Source organism: Tinamus guttatus, unplaced genomic scaffold (genome assembly GCF_059628265.1).
Source record: "Tinamus guttatus ecotype Peru unplaced genomic scaffold, ASM5962826v1 Tinamus_guttatus_pri_ptg000247l, whole genome shotgun sequence".
NCBI classification, from domain to species: Eukaryota; Metazoa; Chordata; class Aves; order Tinamiformes; family Tinamidae; genus Tinamus; species Tinamus guttatus.
In genome coordinates, this window is record NW_028288781.1 from 2,774,949 (window position 1) to 2,793,729 (window position 18,781).

General features: G+C 41.9%; 1 protein-coding gene across 2 annotated transcripts; it reads left to right on the forward strand.

Moving 5' to 3' along the window:
- The first annotated feature begins 4,282 nt into the window (after positions 1 to 4,282).
- Positions 4,283 to 17,782, forward strand: SCOC (short coiled-coil protein). 2 transcript variants are annotated; one of them, XM_088526521.1, is made up of 4 exons: positions 4,283 to 4,358; positions 16,539 to 16,613; positions 16,700 to 16,783; positions 17,333 to 17,782. In XM_088526521.1, the coding sequence occupies exons 1-4, from the start codon at positions 4,298 to 4,300 to the stop codon at positions 17,473 to 17,475; spliced, it is 363 nt and encodes a 120-aa protein (XP_088382647.1). In that variant the 5' UTR covers positions 4,283 to 4,297; the 3' UTR covers positions 17,476 to 17,782. The 2 variants fall into 2 exon arrangements, with proteins under 2 accessions (XP_088382647.1, XP_088382648.1); XM_088526522.1 differs by lacking the exon at positions 4,283 to 4,358 and adding an exon at positions 16,044 to 16,120 and having other exon boundaries at positions 16,542 to 16,613.
- The last annotated feature ends 999 nt before the right edge of the window (positions 17,783 to 18,781 follow it).

Below are 18,781 nucleotides of genomic sequence, written 5' to 3' on the forward strand. Positions count from 1 at the left end.
GGTTTGGGGGGAATTACTCATCTTTAAGCTGGTGCTCATCAGTGAGCTAACCAATGATTTCCTAATGAATCAGAATGAATACAGAATCCATATTTAATGAATAAATGAAATATTATGATTACCTAAGCCAACACTGTTCCTGAATAGTACTGTCTCTAGAATTACAGATCAATGGACTGAAGCAGAACTTCTCTTTCTATTCAAAGAGAAAAGCAGACTGATGATTTTGTTTCTGAAGTCCAACGAAAAGTCCTGCTCCGTTGCATGCTGTGCATGCTGAGTCACCCAGGTAAGAATTATGAGAAGATCCACTAGAGTATAGACAAGGAGAAGAGAATGGAAGAGGAAACACTAGTTAAAACACTAGTAGGCTCACCCATTGCCTAGCCAGTGTCTGTTTTCACAGGAATCACAATAGCATTAAATTTTATGGAGTATTTGAAGTAAATAAATTTGAAGGAGTATTTGAAGTAAAATCTGAAGTATTTGGAGCACTAGATTTTTTAATTTCAGTGGGCAAATGTTCTCCAAGTGTATACAGCCTCATTAGAGGAAAACAAATTTGAATGGACCAGTCTGAAGGAAAGTGGATCTATTTTAAGACATACATACCAGATGTTCTGAACAAGTTAATCACTTTCAGGTAGCAGAGTTTCAGATCCAAACTAAAAATAAACAAACAAAAAAACCCTTATGCATAAAAGACTAAAACAAAACCAAAAAAACAATCCCACAAACCATGTAAACCCACTTACCAATATTAACTGTAGTAAGTAGGTGGGTATGAATGCAAGCAGGTAGTTGTGTTTCCAGGCAGCCAGTTGCGAATGCAGCTTAAGCAGCAACATCTGCAAATGGTAATATTCATTTGCATATTTCTTCAGGTTTCAAAATGTACCTCAAAATTTACATGACTATCAGCCACAAGAGAGCTTGCAAATATCTTACCTTGGTAAAAGGTAAGGAAAGAGGGAAGGGAGAGAAGGGACAAAAAAAGAGAAAATTATACCTAGACTGGTTGACAGGTATTAATATATCTCAGTTTACTGGTTAAATCTATGAGAGATATTTAATGCACTTCTGTCACCACCTTAGTAAACTGTTGTCCTGCAAGTAGGTTATTGTTATACACAGTCAGTCTGACTAGCTTGCAATATGCCATGAATTTGCTAGTACTATCACTGCTTTATTAGTATGCACCGAACATAAGCCACAGCTCTGTTCTGTCAAAGATCATTGTAACAGAAATGCACTGGCGGCTGTCACTTCCTAACAAGGCACATATTTTAAAAGTGCTATATTTTACATACTATGTGAAACTGATGAATTGGATGCATTTTAATATTTTTATTAAAAAAACAGAACACTACAACTATTCTGTTGTACTAAAAAGTACCAGCAAACATAGGCAACTATTTATGTATTGCCTTCAAAACTGTTTTCTAATTCTCTTTACTTAGAGTTTATTTGTTTTAATGGAAACAAATACAAATCAAGAATTATTTCTGTACTTTGTTTTCATATGTAGTGACTAAGGCAGAAGCTCAAATGATAAAGCTTTGGATATCTGCTTTTAAATATGCCTAATATGGAAACTAGACCTAGACTTACATGCTTCAGTTATGCATTGCTTTACTAATTTTAAAAGTAATCATAAATTTTTGTAATTCTTTGTCCGCTCCCAGTTCAGCAAATTTTCAGAATCCTTTCCTGGCGTAATATACTCTGTTGCTTAGACTATCCACATGTGCAAAACTTGCCTTAAGATTGGACTTTCTCTTCAAGAAATCACTGTGTAACCAAAGCAGACGAACATGTTAATGTTTGGGACACTGCTGCACAAGGCGGTGGAATATCAACCACCACAACTGTGCTGTCACGAGGAGGTAGCAACTCTGTCATTCTGACTCGCATGAGACGGCCAAACTCCTCCCTCCAAATCACACATTCCCCTGCACCCTGAGGAGTCTCTTATTTGCTCTTACTAAAATACAGCTTTTATTTTGCATCACCTTTACTAATGGCTTTGATGTAGTCATGGAAAACAACTGAAACAACTGCACAACCTCCCTATTCACTATGCCACTGTAGGAATCTATCTAAAACCAGCTAATAAATTACATGAAAATGGTATCTACCAGAGGGAGACCATATGGCCATTATAATAGAACCATACTGACATAGGCAAGAAATATTAATTAAACACTTTAGATATGAACTACACAGTTCAGACAAGAAATACCACTTAGTTCCATATGTATATGATTTTACAAAATTCTGTAATGCATTACATAATTGTGTGTATATTTGATCTGTCCTTCCAAAAAGAGTTGATAAAATGTTTCAACCATATATAATATGGTTGAAAATAGCAAAGATCAAAAATAAAGATCAAAATGTTTAGCTTTTTTTCTAGCTTTATTATAGCTATTATGAATATCCTGAAGCATGCTGTTGCATCACTGAGATGTAAAAAAATAAAATAAAATATAAAATATAAAAAACCCCAAAACACTGTCACGTCCCCGTCCTCCCCAGTCAAAGAAACCCATCAATTTCAATAGGACAACACAGAAGAATTATAAAGAGCTAGGACAGGGTAATGGTTGAAAAAAGACCAGGGGACAAGAACTGAACCGCCTGCGGATGGTTACATGGCAGTACTGCTTCCTGTTCAACATTTCTTCACTGCTTGTTGTCTTCCCTCTCCCCTTCCACTTCTCTTTTTTTCATTCAGAATGTATAAACTTTCTAGAAATACAAACCTTGGACTATACACTCCTATCCAGTGTCAGAAAACTAAGCCGCAGCTCTCACTGAGATTCACATTCTAGGTACCTAGAGCCTCCCCACTTCCCAGGTGCTTGCCAGATCTGTCCAAAAATGTACCAATTTGTAACACTAGCTTTTGTGATACTCAAGGATTTGCAGTGAAACCAGCAGATCTTTTACACGCACTGCTCATGACCAATAAGGTATGTTTTTGTTTCACATTGATCAGAGTTAAATTCAGATGAATAACTCACAACCCTGTTCTGAAAAAGGAACATGCTTAATTTTCAGTACTTCCTAAGGCAGTTGTTGGTAATTTTACCTTCACCAACAGGAAGAACTCAAATAATAAAAATAAATGGGGGAAACCAGTAGCTAAAGTATGAGGAAAAAAAAATCTGAATGGCATCACATTTATCATTTCTATAAACTGTATCACTTCATTTCCCATGCTTATGCATTTATTGTCTTTAGATCCTTTTTCCTGCAAACTTATATGCATTTACCTCTCTACCTAGAAGCTGCCTCAGGAGTCCAAATCAACATTATGTTTGTGTGAAAGGCAAATTGCAAATTCAGGGTACTATCTCATTCTTTAGTTAGGCATTTCTTTATAAAACTAAGATTCATTTTTTAGTGAGACTTCACAGAGGTTCCTAATTGCAATGAAAAAAAAAATCCTTTGCCAATATCCTAAATTTATAGCATTTTTCTGGAAGGTAATTAATTAAAATTAAGCCAAGCCAGGCTGACTCTAAGCCTAGAAGGCCGCAAATATAAAATTGTTCCCCTCTCAGTACACTGCCTTTGATGAGAAGCATGGCCATTCATAATTTTAATTGAGCTGAAAGCAACATTCTGCTCCTTGAGTGCAGAAGAAAGCTATTTCTAAGAGTTAAATAACCTGAGGTGAATTTCCTAGTTTAAATGTTCAAACTATGCTCAAGTTTCTTCCATTCTCCCATCTACCACAGAGCATCACATCCTCACTTACATAACTTGCACAGACTATCCAAATGTTTTTGATGCAACTCTTCATGTAAGTAAAATGTTTCATGTTCTTAAGTTATTTGAAAATTAGTTTTTTATTCTGCTGCTCACAAATTGGTCTACTGCATTTGCTTGGGCTGCAGGTAACACTGCTGAATACTTAAACGTTAAACTTTCTCTCTTTTTTTCTATCCAAAGAAATAAATTGCCCTAAAGGAAAATTAAAAAACACACCTCATCAGTGTGAAAACACAGTTCTTTCCCCCAAAAGAGTCTACAATAACAGTGTTTGCTGAGCTTGTATCTGACAAAGCTGTTATACTCTTTAACCTTCAACAACTTCCGGAAAAGAGCTCAAGGTTCAGACGAGATAGCACACAGAGCAGGATGTGTGTAGTTGCAGACAGGATCAGGTAACACCTGTGTGCTGTAAGGACTCATTAAAGTTTTAACAAGACAAGTCACATGGGCACTGAAAAATGGCTGACAACTGCTGTGCTTAAAGCCCTTAGACTTTCCTCAGAAGGAAGCAAAAATGGAGTTACCTCTGGATGAAGAGGATGGAACTTTCACCAACATTTCTTTGGAGGATTCAGGTAGGAAACTATAGAAATCTAGTGATGAAATAGATTCCATCAGCTGTATAATCATACTGAGTGTGATTTGCATACGCTGGGTCTTCTTAAAGCAACTACTGCTGAATTACCAGCCCCACAGCTGAGAGCTGGGGGTGTGAGCTACCTTCACCGTCTGCATTGCACTATGCAAGCTCAGGCAACACCCATTTTTCACCCTGAACTTTAGGCCATCGTTCCACACAGTATTTTTCTCCTCGGCACTGATGAGGTCTTTCAGTGGGGACCTTCCTCCTGCCCTCAGCTCATACCTTGTGGCGCAGCAACAGTTAGGCTGGATGGCTCCATAGACTGTCTTGAGGTGAGTCTCGGCTCGCACTTCAAAGTACCAGGTGTGCTTGTCTGAACGCAGCAGCTCTTGGCCTTGCTTTTGCAGCAGTGTGCTGCATTCTGAAGATTACATGTTGGTGAAAGAAACCCCTCAGCTACGAACTGCTGCCTGATTCTCCTATGGTCCCTCCCAAATCTTTAAGTGCTACTCTTAGTAGCACCTGCAGTGCTACAAATGCTGCAGCTTTGCACTGAGAGGGGATGAGGAGGCTGAAGAGCACCTGGCTGCCCTGGCAACTGTGTAGAGGTAGATGTGGCGAATACTTCCTAGGGACACAGCAAACAGGCAGCATCAGTAGCATCTTTGAGGTATTTGGCCCTGGGGACATCAACAGGCTTCTCTTAGGGCACCCTACCTGGCTCCACGTAAATAAACTGAGCCAGCAAGGGCATCTCTAGGGACTCAATATCAAAAATTTCAGCCTCTCACCCTGTGAGATGTCTGACAAGCTGCCTGATGACCATGCACAGACAACCTAGGTGGGCAAGCGCTCAAAGCAGTAACGGTACCTGTAGTGGTGTGGAGGCTTGTTCAAAGACAATAGTACCTTGTTAGCAGATAGTTAACCACAAGGGTGTCAGTCTTTGCAGCAGATGGGGGACAGAGCCGAGAAAGACGAGGACTGAGGAACACCTCCCCCTGCCTCGTGTGCGACGTGTCTTGCCAGAAGAAAAGAAACAAAGCCAGACAACCGCGCAGGTGGCCAGATGCTGATTGGTTGTGCGCTTTGCAACACTTGTGTTAAGAAAGTATAAAAAGAAGTCGGTTTGGAAATAAAGTTGTCTCACTCTGCACCCCAGACTGAGTCCGTTTCTTCACAAGGTGCAACAAATGGCGCCCAACGTGGGGCTCGAAGACTAGCTGTCTCTCCGGTTGCACCGCCCAGCTGAACTCCCGGGAATCACGCTGAAAGGAAGCGTAAGGATCAAGCTGAAAGGAAGCTTACTTTGTGTGCACACTAAAAGCCTCTTGAAAGGAAAGAGGTAAGCGGCTGGGAACTATGGGTTCATACCTAATGAAGGAACAAAAGGACGATTTAGAAGCTTCTCCTAAAAACTTGAAACCGCAAAGAAAAAAATTAGGTGAAGAAGAGCTGCAAAAGGTTCTTGCATGGGCTTCTAAAGACGATCCTTCGGTGAATAGTAAGAATGTTTTTAATCTGGAAAGATGGGACCAAATTGGGGTCCGACTGTGGGATAGTGCCACGCGCGGTGATAAGGCTGCTGCTAACCTGTTGCCACAATGGCGAGTTGTACTCGAAATATTGAAATCTCATAGTGGGTTGCAGTCGAACATAAATGACGGGATCGGGGCCCCTGCCATCCCCTCCGCGCCTCCTTTACCTCAATCGTGTCCTGATGAGAATCAGAAAAGAAAACGTGCTGCAAAAGCCTTTGCGGTACTGCCACCTGATGAACAGGACGATGATCCTTTTGGTCCGGGTCCTATTGACCCTGGAAAGGAGCCAGACCTATACCCCCCGGATCCTCACGATAAATGGGCCTCAGTAAAACGAGGAGCAAAACAGGCGGGGGATGTGGGCATGCTGAAAGCTTTTCCCGTTATCTGTGCACCAGACCAGAATCCGCGTTGGGAAGGTTTGTCGTATAATCTTATTAAGGACGTGCGACGTACGGTGACAGATCATGGCCTTGGCGCACCATATACCACCCACCTTATACAATCTCTTTGTGATTCTTCGGTTTTTACTCCCCATGATTTTAAAACCTTGTTTCGCCTCATTATGACTGATATGCAATACACGATGTGGGAATCGAAAATGAGAGAGCTTGCTCGAGCTCAGGGGGAGGAAAACCAGCGGCTGTCGAAAAAAGGTCCTTTACGGGCTGTTACTGTGGACGTGCTAATGGGGGAGGGCGATCACAGTGCTACAACAGCACAAGCAGAAATCCCCCCTGAGGGCCTGCAACAAGTTAAGGCACTTGCTCTCCGCGCCCTTGAGGCCGTTCCGGAGAGTGGTAAACAAAGACAACCTTTTGTTAGCATAAGACAAGATGCGAATGAGCCATATATGAAGTTTTTGGATCGGCTTAATGAGGCTCTGGAGAAACAAATTGATAATGAACAAGCACGAAGCTACATTTTTAAGCAACTAGCAGTTGAGAATGCTAACCCTGATTGCCAGAGAGTTTTGCGGCCACTAAAGGATCCTACTATTGATGACATGCTAAAAGCATGTATTAATGTCGGTACCAAACAGTATGAATATTCACTGATGGCCGAAACATTTGCAACAATGTCTATGAAAAGGCCATGTTTTGCTTGTGGCCAATTTGGGCATATTCGTAAATACTGTCCGAAAACACAAGCAAACAAAGGAGCGCCTGGACTATGTCCGCGCTGCCACAAAGGACAACACTATGCTAATCAGTGTCGATCAAAATTTGATAAGGAAGGTCGACCGCTAGCCCCTTCGGGAAACTTCAAGCGGAGCGCGGCGAGGGGTCGCGCCATGACGGCAAATCACCCCTCGGAGTGGCTCCCACCGGGAAGCAGCCGCCGCTTGTGCGCCAGCACAGGCGGCAGCGCCGGGGTGGACCTGGCCACTACAATAGAAGTGCTAATTACTGATACATCAGTTGTGCTAATTCTAACTGGTGTCCACGGCCCCCTGGGGCGAGGAATGGCAGCACTGTTAATTGGGCGATCTTCAACCACGAGACAAGGGCTGTTTGTGTGTTACCTGGAGTTGTCAATGCAGATTTCAAAGGAGAAATTAAGATAATGGTATGGACTCCGATACCACCCTGTACTGTGCCGATGGGAAGATATGGACGATATATTGATTGCTGCAGAGCAAAAGGAAACAGCAGAAGAGGCTCTGCATCAGATTACGCGAGCAGCATCAGCTGCAGGATTAAGAATTGCGGAAGATAAAGTACAGGAAAGTCCGCCTTGGCGATATTTAGGATGGAGAATTTCTGATCATCAAATTCGACCACAATCATTGACCTTAAAGACAGACATAAGGACTTTGAATGATCTTCAAAAACTTTTGGGAACTATTAATTGGTTCCGTCCCTCCTTAGGGATTTCCACAGAAGATTATCTAGTCCAGTAAATCCGTTCGTAACCTGTCTAGTAGGACAGACTGTTGATGTTTGGCATATTTCGTTTATTGTTAGTGTGCCTGCTTTGTTTCTTGTTATGTGTTTAAGGATAGGTTGATCATTTAATTAAGTCATGGCTGTTCAAACAAAAACAAATAAAGAAGGGTGAGATGTGGAGGCTTGTTCAAAGACAATAGTACCTTGTTAGCAGATAGTTAACCACAAGGGTGTCAGTCTTTGCAGCAGATGGGGGACAGAGCCGAGAAAGACGAGGACTGAGGAACACCTCCCCCTGCCTCGTGTGCGACGTGTCTTGCCAGAAGAAAAGAAACAAAGCCAGACAACCGCGCAGGTGGCCAGATGCTGATTGGTTGTGCGCTTTGCAACACTTGTGTTAAGAAAGTATAAAAAGAAGTCGGTTTGGAAATAAAGTTGTCTCACTCTGCACCCCAGACTGAGTCCGTTTCTTCACAAGGTGCAACATAGTGGCATAGTGTAAACCTCTGCAAAACTCCCCTCTGGTTTCAGACTTAGAACAGCTTGGCCTTAAAGCACAGGATACAGTGGAGATGCTTAAGGCATGCATTTAACACTGTCACGCTTGCAGGTATTGAGTCTCAAGGGATACAGAATGCAAGAACAAGAATGAAAAAAAAAATCAGAACACCTATCCAGGGAATTAGCCCCAAAACTCATGACCAAAGGCAGCAGCATATGCTTAGCTAGGGTACAAAGGGTGATATTTTGGTGATCTCAGAGCAAACCAGTGTTTTGGCACATGCTGGAGACAATGCTTTCATGTGAACCACTCGGGAATTGTCCCAGTGGAAATACTGACCTTCTCCTATTCAGACAAAGAATTTTAATTACTAATCCTATGGTGCATTTTAGTAATGAATTCACTTGACTTAATTTACTTTAAACTACAGCTCCACTCTTAAAACCTCGCAGCTTACTCTGCCACTTCCATATTGGCTGAGTACTGACACTACAATGTCTTCTACCTCTGCCACCAAGTTTTGAGCTGCTTAACAATCTCTTATCTTTTATTAAAGGCAGCGTGCCAGTTGCCCACCTTCATTTCAGACTTTTGACATTAGAAGCATTGACAGATTTGGTCTTGATCTCACTGCTTTTGTTTGTGTACTACAGAATTAAAACATTTTCTAGGTTTGTGTCTGCTCTTTCTGAACTTTCAAAAAGTTGCATCCTGTTCTTCTTTCTGGAATACAGGGCTTTTATACCTGCACTTTAGAAGATGGGGCACCCAGGCCTATAATATATGCCGCATGTTGGGGTTTCCCCCATCGTTACACTAAAGAACTCCCATCGCTTTGTAGCTTAATTGCTGCACTCACCACCAGTTGGGTCCAGCAGTGATGGGACAGTCATCAGAGCTGGGGTTTATGCTTGGCTGGGAATTGTCAAGGCACAAGGAAGAGGGGATGTAGTGCTGTGCAGGTGTATGCTAGGGCTCTGCTTTTCTCGTGGGCACTGCTGGTGGCTTCCCTGGCAGGGCCACCTTTCCCTCCTTCCATGTGCCTGTGGCAGGAATGGGGCCACACTCAGTGCTATCCTCTCTGTGCACTAGCAGCTAGGGTTGTTTACCTCCATTGAGGGGCTCTCAGCAAACTCCATGACTAGACGGTTGCCATCAGCCTCCTTGCCCCGCAGGTCTGGGTGGGCCGTGGGCAAGAGGCATCACAAATGATTGCAGCGATGGAGGTGGAGGGAGAAAAACAGGTCTGAGCCAAAGGTGGAAACGTCATCAGGGAGATTCCCAAGGGAGATGTGGTAACACCTGAAGAAAGAGTCATCTAATCAAACAAAACAATAGAAGAGCTGTGTTGGCATATTTACTTGCCCCAAGAAGGACAAAAGCACAGAAGGTGACAGCACGTGGGCTCATCTCAGCCTCAAGCTCCTGCAGTTTCCCTTTCCCACCTAGCTAGGAACACCTTTGCTGGAGGACGTGGTCCCCACAAGTACCTGCTCATGTCAAAAGCCTGGGACAGGCACATGTCCATGTTGAGGTAGTGGCAAATCATGCGGTGGGCTGCCAGTCCGAGACCATCTAGCTGATCCGCACAGGGACCAAGGGGAGCTCCTTGATGATAGGAATCCCACTCGCCAGTCATTTCAGGTCCCAGTTAGACTGCTGAGCGATAAGTGTGGGACCTCAGCACTCATCCTGCACAAAGGAGAAGTCTTGATGCACCCCTCATTATGAATGATAATAAGTTATCATTATGAATGATAATAAGTTATTTAGAAATGTATGTCCAGCTCATGAGGTGTAGCATATCAGCATGGCTGCCACAGGCCTGTGCTAATTTACACAGGCTTCTGCACTGTTGCTTAATAAATAATTGCAAGTTATTGCATTGCAAATAATGCCTTTATTTTGTTTATTTTTAAGATTGAAGAATTTCATTGTAAGTTCTGTCTTTTGTACCTGGTATATAAAAAAAAATGAAGCATATGAAAAAAAAACTTATTGTTAGAACATAATTCTCCAGCAATGTCATATTAGTGTGATAGTGCTACAATGGTTTAAATGCAATTACTTTATTTGTCTTTTAAAGCCTATAGCCTAATGGCATACGTGGTAGACTTGAACAAGTCACAATAAGTTCGAAGTCCTTGGTGCAAGTCCAGCAGTAATGAAGTGTCTTCTCCTGACAGCGAATCTAAGACCACTTCTCTGTAAAAGTGCAGAGCAGCAAGTCTCCTGCGACACTCTTTCATGGCTTCTTGCACAGATAATAATAGGGCAAGAACAGATGGAGTACACTATGTGGTAGGATTGTCTAGTCTTAAGGAGACATCCAAAAGTAGCCAAATAAGGAATGACTCCACAATAGTGGGAGAGTATTTGAATCTGCCCAGCCTCACAGAAAGATATTTTTGTTTTATTGCTTGCCTAGTTTTTTGGTAGATGTCAAGGTGCTTTTTATTGAAAGCAAAAATCCTCTAGCCTTCTCTGCTACGCTAATTCTCTTCTCCTGGCAGCCTCCCAACCTCAAAGATGTTCATACAGATGGAGGCACAAAGCAAAAACTCTCTCCTTCAAACACCAACTGACAGTAGATACCACACTTCAAAAAACTTGAAGTTTGACTTCCAGAGAGGCTGAGCTCTGCAATAGTAAAACCAGCCTAGGCATTCAGGACTTGACAATCACTAATGCTTAAGCCCTGACAGATAACATTGATGTGAAAGTAACTGCTCAGTAACACTGCAAATAAAACTCCGCTGCATCAGAAACTGCACCTCTAAACATACTAGATTTTTGACTGCAGTAACACACTCGAAGTTAGAGGAAGCTCATGCTCACATCAGGAAGAGGACTTTGCTTCTGTGCTATTTCTTTCTATTCTAAAATTCAGTCCCTTCCCCAAGTTACACACACATTATTGCTGATCACACTGTAGTGAGACTTTTTTTTGATAACCACTTACAGACACAATTAAAATTCTCCTCTTCATCCAAAATTAAGCAAATAAGACATGCAGCATACACTTAATGTAAGATCTGCTCCCAATACCAGAGCTTTTTCCTGGCAGTGAAGAGTAAGGGAGAGTCACTGAAAAGTTGAAAGAAAAATTCAGGGCAACTGATAATAAAGCGACATTTTAAAGTAAATTTTTAATTTAAAGAAGAAGAGGGAAAGAGAGGAAGAGAGAGAGAGCGCTAGAGAGAGAGAGAGTTAAGGGTCATGGTGAATCTGGTAACTCGGCCTGTTCTGACAGTGAGCAATACCTAGAAGCTAAAGAGAGAGCTGCAAGAAAACTGTAGCCGACATTAAGGAAGAGACTCTTATATGCTTCGTAACATATGGTTTTCTTTAACTCTCCCAACTGAAGTTAAGACTAATTAATGTGAACCTGAAGGGCAGAAGCTGACAAATAGCGGCCATACAGCCGTAACAGTAAGATGGGAGAGGAACACTAACTGTAGATGAGCAGGGGCTGAAGTGGGCGAAAAGTACTATACAGTGAGAGAGAAAAAGTTTATTTAGGATGGACAGCAGCAAGTTCATGCAAGAAATGAAGAAACAGGACAAGCAAAACATAAATTTTGAAATAAATCATAAACAAGTGGACTTTGTCTGAGGATGACTTGATAATATAGAAGAAAGTAGTCCACAATTAGGATTTAAGCAGAAAGCCCTGTTTTTTATGAACTACATAATGTTAGCACTCACCACATAAGGCTTTCCCCCATCTTTTAAAATGTACTAACGTAGACAAGTAGAAGAATACGTACATATGTACAATCGGCTAACAATCTGAAAACAAACAAGTCTTCGTATCAGAGTTTCTTTAGTGTCATGAAAAGCTATTGTGACAAAGCAACAGAGGCTTCAGAGCCTGATTAACTGAGTGCAATCTATGAATATTTAATAGCTCTTGCTCTTTCAAAACAGTAGCATTCTGCCACTTGCTAAGTACACAGGCATCAAAATTAAATCACTTTAATGTAAATCAGAATTAAAATGAAATGGTAGCAAGATAAAATTCTTGATCAATATGTTAATAGCAGTATCAAAGGCTTCTGAAACAAAGGAAAACATTCACTAGCAGCATTTGTGTGAGAGAAAATATTTTTGCCTTTAGTGAGAAAAATACCCTTTCATTTACAAAATCATAGCACTCGATAAATTTCCCCCACAAAATTACAGACCCAAATGAAAGTACAGAAAAAATAAACCAAAAATAAAACAAAACAGGGAAACAATACCCAGCAGTTGTATAAACTTCTCTTATTCTTTTTTCTTTTTAATACTGTTTCCAGAAAGCCAGACTTAAGAACTGAATTTCTTGTGTATAACTCTGTAAAAGGCAGAAAAAAAACCTTAAATATATGTGTCACATTATAAAACAGAAAAATAAGTTTTCATCTCATTGTTACCAGTAAAGCTTTATGGAACCTTGCTAAAGAGTCCTTCCATAAAATTTGGTGACGTACGTGCAGCAGATGATTATAAGGAGGATCAAGGCGTTAATAGGCCAACATTGTCCTATACCTTGGTATTTACGGCCTGCCTCTGCAGAGTGCCATACCTTTTCATCTTCCATGCACAAGTTATAAAAGGCTTGCTCCATTCCTCACTCTGCACTTGTGTGTGCAGTCAGTGTGCAAGTGAACACATGCACTGCTGCACGAGCCTGCAATCAAATAGTTTCCTCATAGAGGCTACGGTTCAGACAGCAAACTCATCTCAGAAATATGTACAATACCTTCTGTTGATGAAATCAGAATACATTTCTGTTCTACTGGTGAACAGTAAAGCCTCTGTTATCAATTAGTTTACGCTGGCTTCTCTAGTGCCTGAAACATTGCCAAAAAGGAAGTGAAAGGCTTGTTGGTTTGCACTGTGTACCATGGATAAACAGGAGGTACACAAGTTTTAGAAACAAAATATCTGAAGCTGTTTGGTATCAACAGTAATGGACTACTAGAATCCAAGTCAAGAGCAATAAAATTAACCTCTGATAGTTTTATAACTGTACACATACATGCTTTCAAGCTCACTCCTAGTGATGCGTAATATCCTAGAGAGGTTGTTGCTATTTTAAGCAAAAAAAATGCTCTTTTCAGTGAAACTGAATAAATTAATTCCTTTTGCCAGCAATGTCAGCTAGTTTTAGGAAATATTAATTAGAACTTAGGATACATGTGAGTATAGATAATTGCATTTGTACAGTGAAACGTACTGTTCTTGTAAATTGGAGGTAATATAAGGCTAGGATATCATGGAATGTCTCCCCTACTTTGGCAAAATGCCTCACAGAATATTATAAAAATAAATAAAAAATAAATAAATTAGCACTGTTTCTTACTTCCATCCAAGTAAGTTTTTATTTCAGGATCACTGACATCTTGCTAAAAACTATAAGCTAGGAAACTCTTCAGTCAAAAAATCCACTTACCTGAAGCAAAAGATCTAGTGTGTAACACAAAAACACTTCAATAAATAGAAAGGCTAAACAACAGAACAGTACTTAGGGCAATACTCAAGTATTTCCAGCAATAAAGACAATTCTCTTATTTCTTCTTTAAAGAGCACTGAGTGAATATTAGTATGTTGTTATGCTGTTCCATAAGACAAAACAATCAATTTGCAGCATTTGTGAATACTACTTCATTTTCTCCAGATGGTAGATATTCTTTGAAGAAGAGAGAAGTAAGTTCATAAACACAAACAAAGGAGAAAAGCTTTGAATATTATTGGATATTCAAATTATTCAAATTCAATTATTTGGTTATGCCAAAAACACTTGGTCTTGTGCTGCATATTTCAAAAACTTGAGTAAACAACTACAAAGTAAAGTTGACTGATTTACATCTACTTACATGCCCTATATACCCCTTTACTTTCCCTTCCCAGCAAGGGAGGAACAACACAGAAGCAAATGCTGCCAGGTCCCCATCAGGTGGGAGACAGTCTTTAGGAAGACAAATCTGATTCGTTCCAGAGGTGGGATATGACTTCCCATACATTTCTGATGCTAGACACTAACAGCATGTTTAAGTCACTACAACTGATCATGAGCATAACATCCCATGTCTTGTATTGTGGCCTGATTTTTTATATATTGTTCTGATATTATTCCACAGCGGTATATATATTATTCCACAGTCTCCACACAAGGCCTCCCAAGCTAGCAACTTTAAAGAGACGGAAATAACATTTTTAAAATATAAAAGCTAACAGTACTATAGGCTGATTAAGAAGTGTTATACAAGGGTTTCAGCTGGGCTGCATCAGTCATGCAGGACACTAACCACAGAGTGTCTTCTCCAAAATGCAAGATGCTACTTAGTAGCTCTATATGCATATATAAGGTCTTATCAGGAAGACTTTATAATGCATGCCATGCATTATAAAAGAATTTGGGGAGGGTGGCAGGGTAAATATAGTCTAAATTAGTTAACAGAAGGAGGGAGAGGGGAAACAGCATTCATTTTTTAACATAGACTGCAGCAGCTCTAATTAAAACGGTTTCATAACTTAAACAGCACTCATTTTAATCTAAATTCATCTGATTGCGAGGTTAAGCTAGTTCATAAAATAAAAAAATACTTTCCAAAGTATATGGGTGCATATATATGTATACCTATACATACACATACACACACACACACATCTCAAAGGACACACTTCCCAAATACATGTAGCTTCCTGCACATCTACAGAGCATCAAATTATTTAACTGAAATGGGATTTATTTCTGCCTCAACATTTTAACATAGAGGTCAAGAAAATATTTTTCCATAAACCTGGTTAAGAGGAAAAAGTAGCAGTTTCTAATTGCAGCAGATCACTTACTACTTGACCAATATGAGACCTAAAAGCAGAAGCGGAAAAGCCCTCAAAAGGTATTCAAACAAACAACAATCCTTGTTTTACAAAACAAGCAAACAAACAAAACAAACAATAATCCTTCTTTATGCCATCCTAGGAGCTTATTTGGGGCTAAGTGACTTCAATATACCTGAGTAATCACACCTAAGCACAGGTGTACTCAAGCACAATCTGGTTCACAGGCAGCATAAAATTAACATTTCAAGATGAAGGAAAGGCATTCAATCATCTTACATGACAACAAGATATTTCCTATCCAAAACCATGCAAATTATAAATGCACGGATCCAACTTTTACTGAAGTTTGATCACAGAGTGTCACAAATCTCACAGTGCTTCTTAATGGAAATAATGTTTAAGACAGAGGAATGAGCATTTTGTTCTGTTTGCACAGCACTTACAGCACTAAGGTTTCAGTTGATATTTATGTCTTCTCGAAGTTTTAGAAATACAAGTAATGAATTATAGCAGTGGAAAGCTGTTTCTCGTGAGCAGTACAGCAATCCTCAAGCACCAAGAGGAACGGTGCCTGCTTTGCAGTACCTGAGGGAAGGGGCAGGTGAGATAGATAGCTCACGCCAAAGCACAGCCGGTCCGCGCACAGGCACCGCGGGGTGGGCAGCGCAGGGCGCAGCTCCCACGCGCCACGGTTAGTGCAGCTCCCAGACGGCCTTACCCGCTCCAGCACTGCGTGTTTGGCTATGCTTTCCGGGGCACTCGGGCAAGCTGGCGGCGCGCTGGCGACAACGGCGACAGCCTGAGGGGGCGCCGCTGGGGGGCGCGCGAGGCGGCGGCCGTTGGGCCGCTGGGGGGCGCGCGAGGCCGCGGCCGTTGGCCCCGCCCCGCCGGGGTGCGCGCGCAGGGCAGGCGCGCAGGCGCGGCGCGAGGCGGCGGAGGCGCCGGGCTGGGCCGGGCCGGGGCGCAGCCCGCAGGGAGGCGGCGGCGCGAGGTGGGGCCGGCGGCACCGGGCAGCTCCTGGCGGGGGGTCGGGGCGCCCGGGGCCTTCCCGACGGCGCTGCCCCGGGAGCGGCGCGGCAGCCCGGCCTGTGCCCCAAGGCGGGGCTGCGCGGCGGCCCCGGGAGCGGGCGGTGGTCGCTCCTCGCTGCCGTGGGGCTGCGGGAGCCGCTTCTAGAAAAATCCGTGCGGAGAGGGAGGCAGCGGTGCGGAGGGAGCCCCGGGGACTGCGTTTATGCACCGCGCTTAGGGCTGCAACATCAAAGCAATTAAGGACTGCTATAAAATGCCTCTCTGCTTCAGGCCCAAGGGGTCGCTCTTCCAGCCCTGCTGCAGCAGAGCCCATTTAAAAGTCAACTAGGGCTGCAGTTGTTATGGTGGCAGGCGCCTCTTCTAACTCTTGTTTCCTTAAGCAGAACATCCCAGGGGAATACACCACTCACCGGAGGAGAGAGCCGCTTCTCCAAGGATGAACGCGGACATGGATGGTATAAGTTCTTAACCGTTGTTGTTTGTTGTTGTTATTTCTGCCCCACTACGGGTATTGCATTAAAGCTCCTGTGATTTGTTGCAGCTGTTGAAGCAGAGAATCAGGTGGAGTTAGAAGAGAAAACACGGCTTATTAATCAAGTTTTGGAACTCCAGCACACACTTGAAGGTTAGCAATCCACCACACTAGTTATCTTTTATAAGCAAAGCATTAAACAATAAGAGAACCTTGCTGTTCTGCCTACCTTACCCCGAAAGCACTGCTGTCCAGAAGAGATGTCACTTTCGCAGTTAAAGTTACATAAACGAGATCTCAGTAGAACCTCCAGCAATACCAAGCAGGTTTTGTTTTTAGCATTATGCAACCTGTTTGCTCAGCTCTCTAACATGCAAGAGGTGATACAGGATCATCTTTGAGACAGTTCATAATTGAAATTTTATTTCCAAACAGTTTAGTTCGTGGTAGCTTAATTCAACAGCAGTTTGAAAAAGAATCAAGATAGCAATTAGCGTGTGAACAAATTTGCCATAAGATACTGTATTTCAGGTAATTTGTGAAAAACAACTCTTTAGGTAAAACTTGGAGTAGGACAGTGTTTTAAAAGGGAATACCATACAGCCATGTTAAAATTGTGAATGATTGAGGTAGGCATACAGAATATACTCTTTAGTGTATGCAACATTTAATATTTCTTGTGAATTAATATTGCTTCCACAGATCTGTCAGCACGAGTAGATGCTGTCAAGGAAGAAAACTTGAAACTGAAATCAGAAAACCAAGTTCTTGGACAGTATATAGAAAATCTGATGTCAGCATCTAGCGTTTTCCAAACAACTGACACAAAAAGCAAAAGGAAGTAAGGGTTGATTCACAACATCATTGTATTGCTGCTGTCATTTTTGTTTTACTTGGCATAGGCTACATGAGCTAAATACCTTAGTTTGTGGCTTTACTGGAAACCTACAGACTGCAAGCTTCAGTGGTAAAACAGAATTAAGAGCATTATCATGAACAGGAGACAAGTTTGTGTATTGTTAAGATTAAGTAATGTGCAAATGTAGTATAGAAACTAGGCTTTCATATTTATGTTTTTAAAATGAGCATATCTTGTTAAACTGGATTCAGTTGGTCAGGTTACACAAACGTGTCTGTTGGTTACTTTTGAGGTTTTAGGGTAGTATTCTTGCCTAGCAAAACAATACAACTATAAAAGTGTTGAAACGTTATTTAAGATGAATATTTTAAGTCTAATCACATCACCTTTTTCACAACAATAATATACTTAGATTGCTGTATGGTATTATCTGTATCTCTGCAAAGCAATTCTAAAACCAGTTAGTTTCTGCGAAGTAATAGCAGTATAACATTCTTTGCAGGGCTTGGAGATGTGATCATTTCTTTTGATAGGGAAAGGAATTGAGATTTTGGGTAGGGAAGGAAGAGGGGAGCAAGGATCAGGAAAATACTGAACTGATACAATACTGGACTGTTGATAATTTGTAAGATGCACACTTCAAACCCCTCTCACTCCCCTGCTTCCTCAAAGCATGATCAGGCACTGCATCATGGTGTAGATTTTCAACTGTGTGATTAAGAGTTACAGAAACACTATGTCATAAGCTTGACAGGAGCAGAAAGGCAGCAGTGTTCCTCGTGTTCCTTCTGAAAAAGCTGCAGTGAAGGACCAAGAACAAAGTTTTCCTTGACACCTTTCACCTGCCTCCTGAAGCGCCAAAGCCATCCTTGCTTCAGGATGACTTAGAGCAGCCGTTTCCCTGCTGCAAAGACTCAGCTTGTGGAGAGCCTCTGGAAATGTATCCCAGGCCCCTCCAAGGCAGGAGAGGTGGCTCTGCCTCTGAGCTGCTCCAAAGGGGTGCCTGGTCTCCCTCTGTCCTGCCTTAGGCTGGCTAAGGTCTCAGAGAGCCGGCTTTGGAGGAACACTAGCCAAGCCCTCGGGGGACAGAGGGAGGGCACATCTAGCATGATCAGTATTAAGAAATAAAGCAAAAGCTGAAATACAAGCAACAATGTAAGTTTCATCAGGATTTGGTTACACTTATTTCATCTTGCCAATAGAAGCTTACTGGACCTGCTTAGGGACAGTAGCCAAAACTCAGGCCTGTCTCTTAGGTAATAAAGCCATTTTATTTACCTGTTAGCAAAAGG

Excerpts from the sequence above, each read along its gene's own strand:
- SCOC (XM_088526521.1), top strand. The coding sequence starts at position 4,298 with ATGGAGTTACCTCTGGATGAAGAGGATGGAACTTTCACCAACATTTCT. Across the intron at positions 4,359-16,538 it reads CATTTCTTTGGAGGATTCAG|CAGAACATCCCAGGGGAATA; the intron begins GTAGGAAACTAT and ends TGTTTCCTTAAG. Across the intron at positions 16,784-17,332 it reads ACTCCAGCACACACTTGAAG|ATCTGTCAGCACGAGTAGAT; the intron begins GTTAGCAATCCA and ends TTGCTTCCACAG.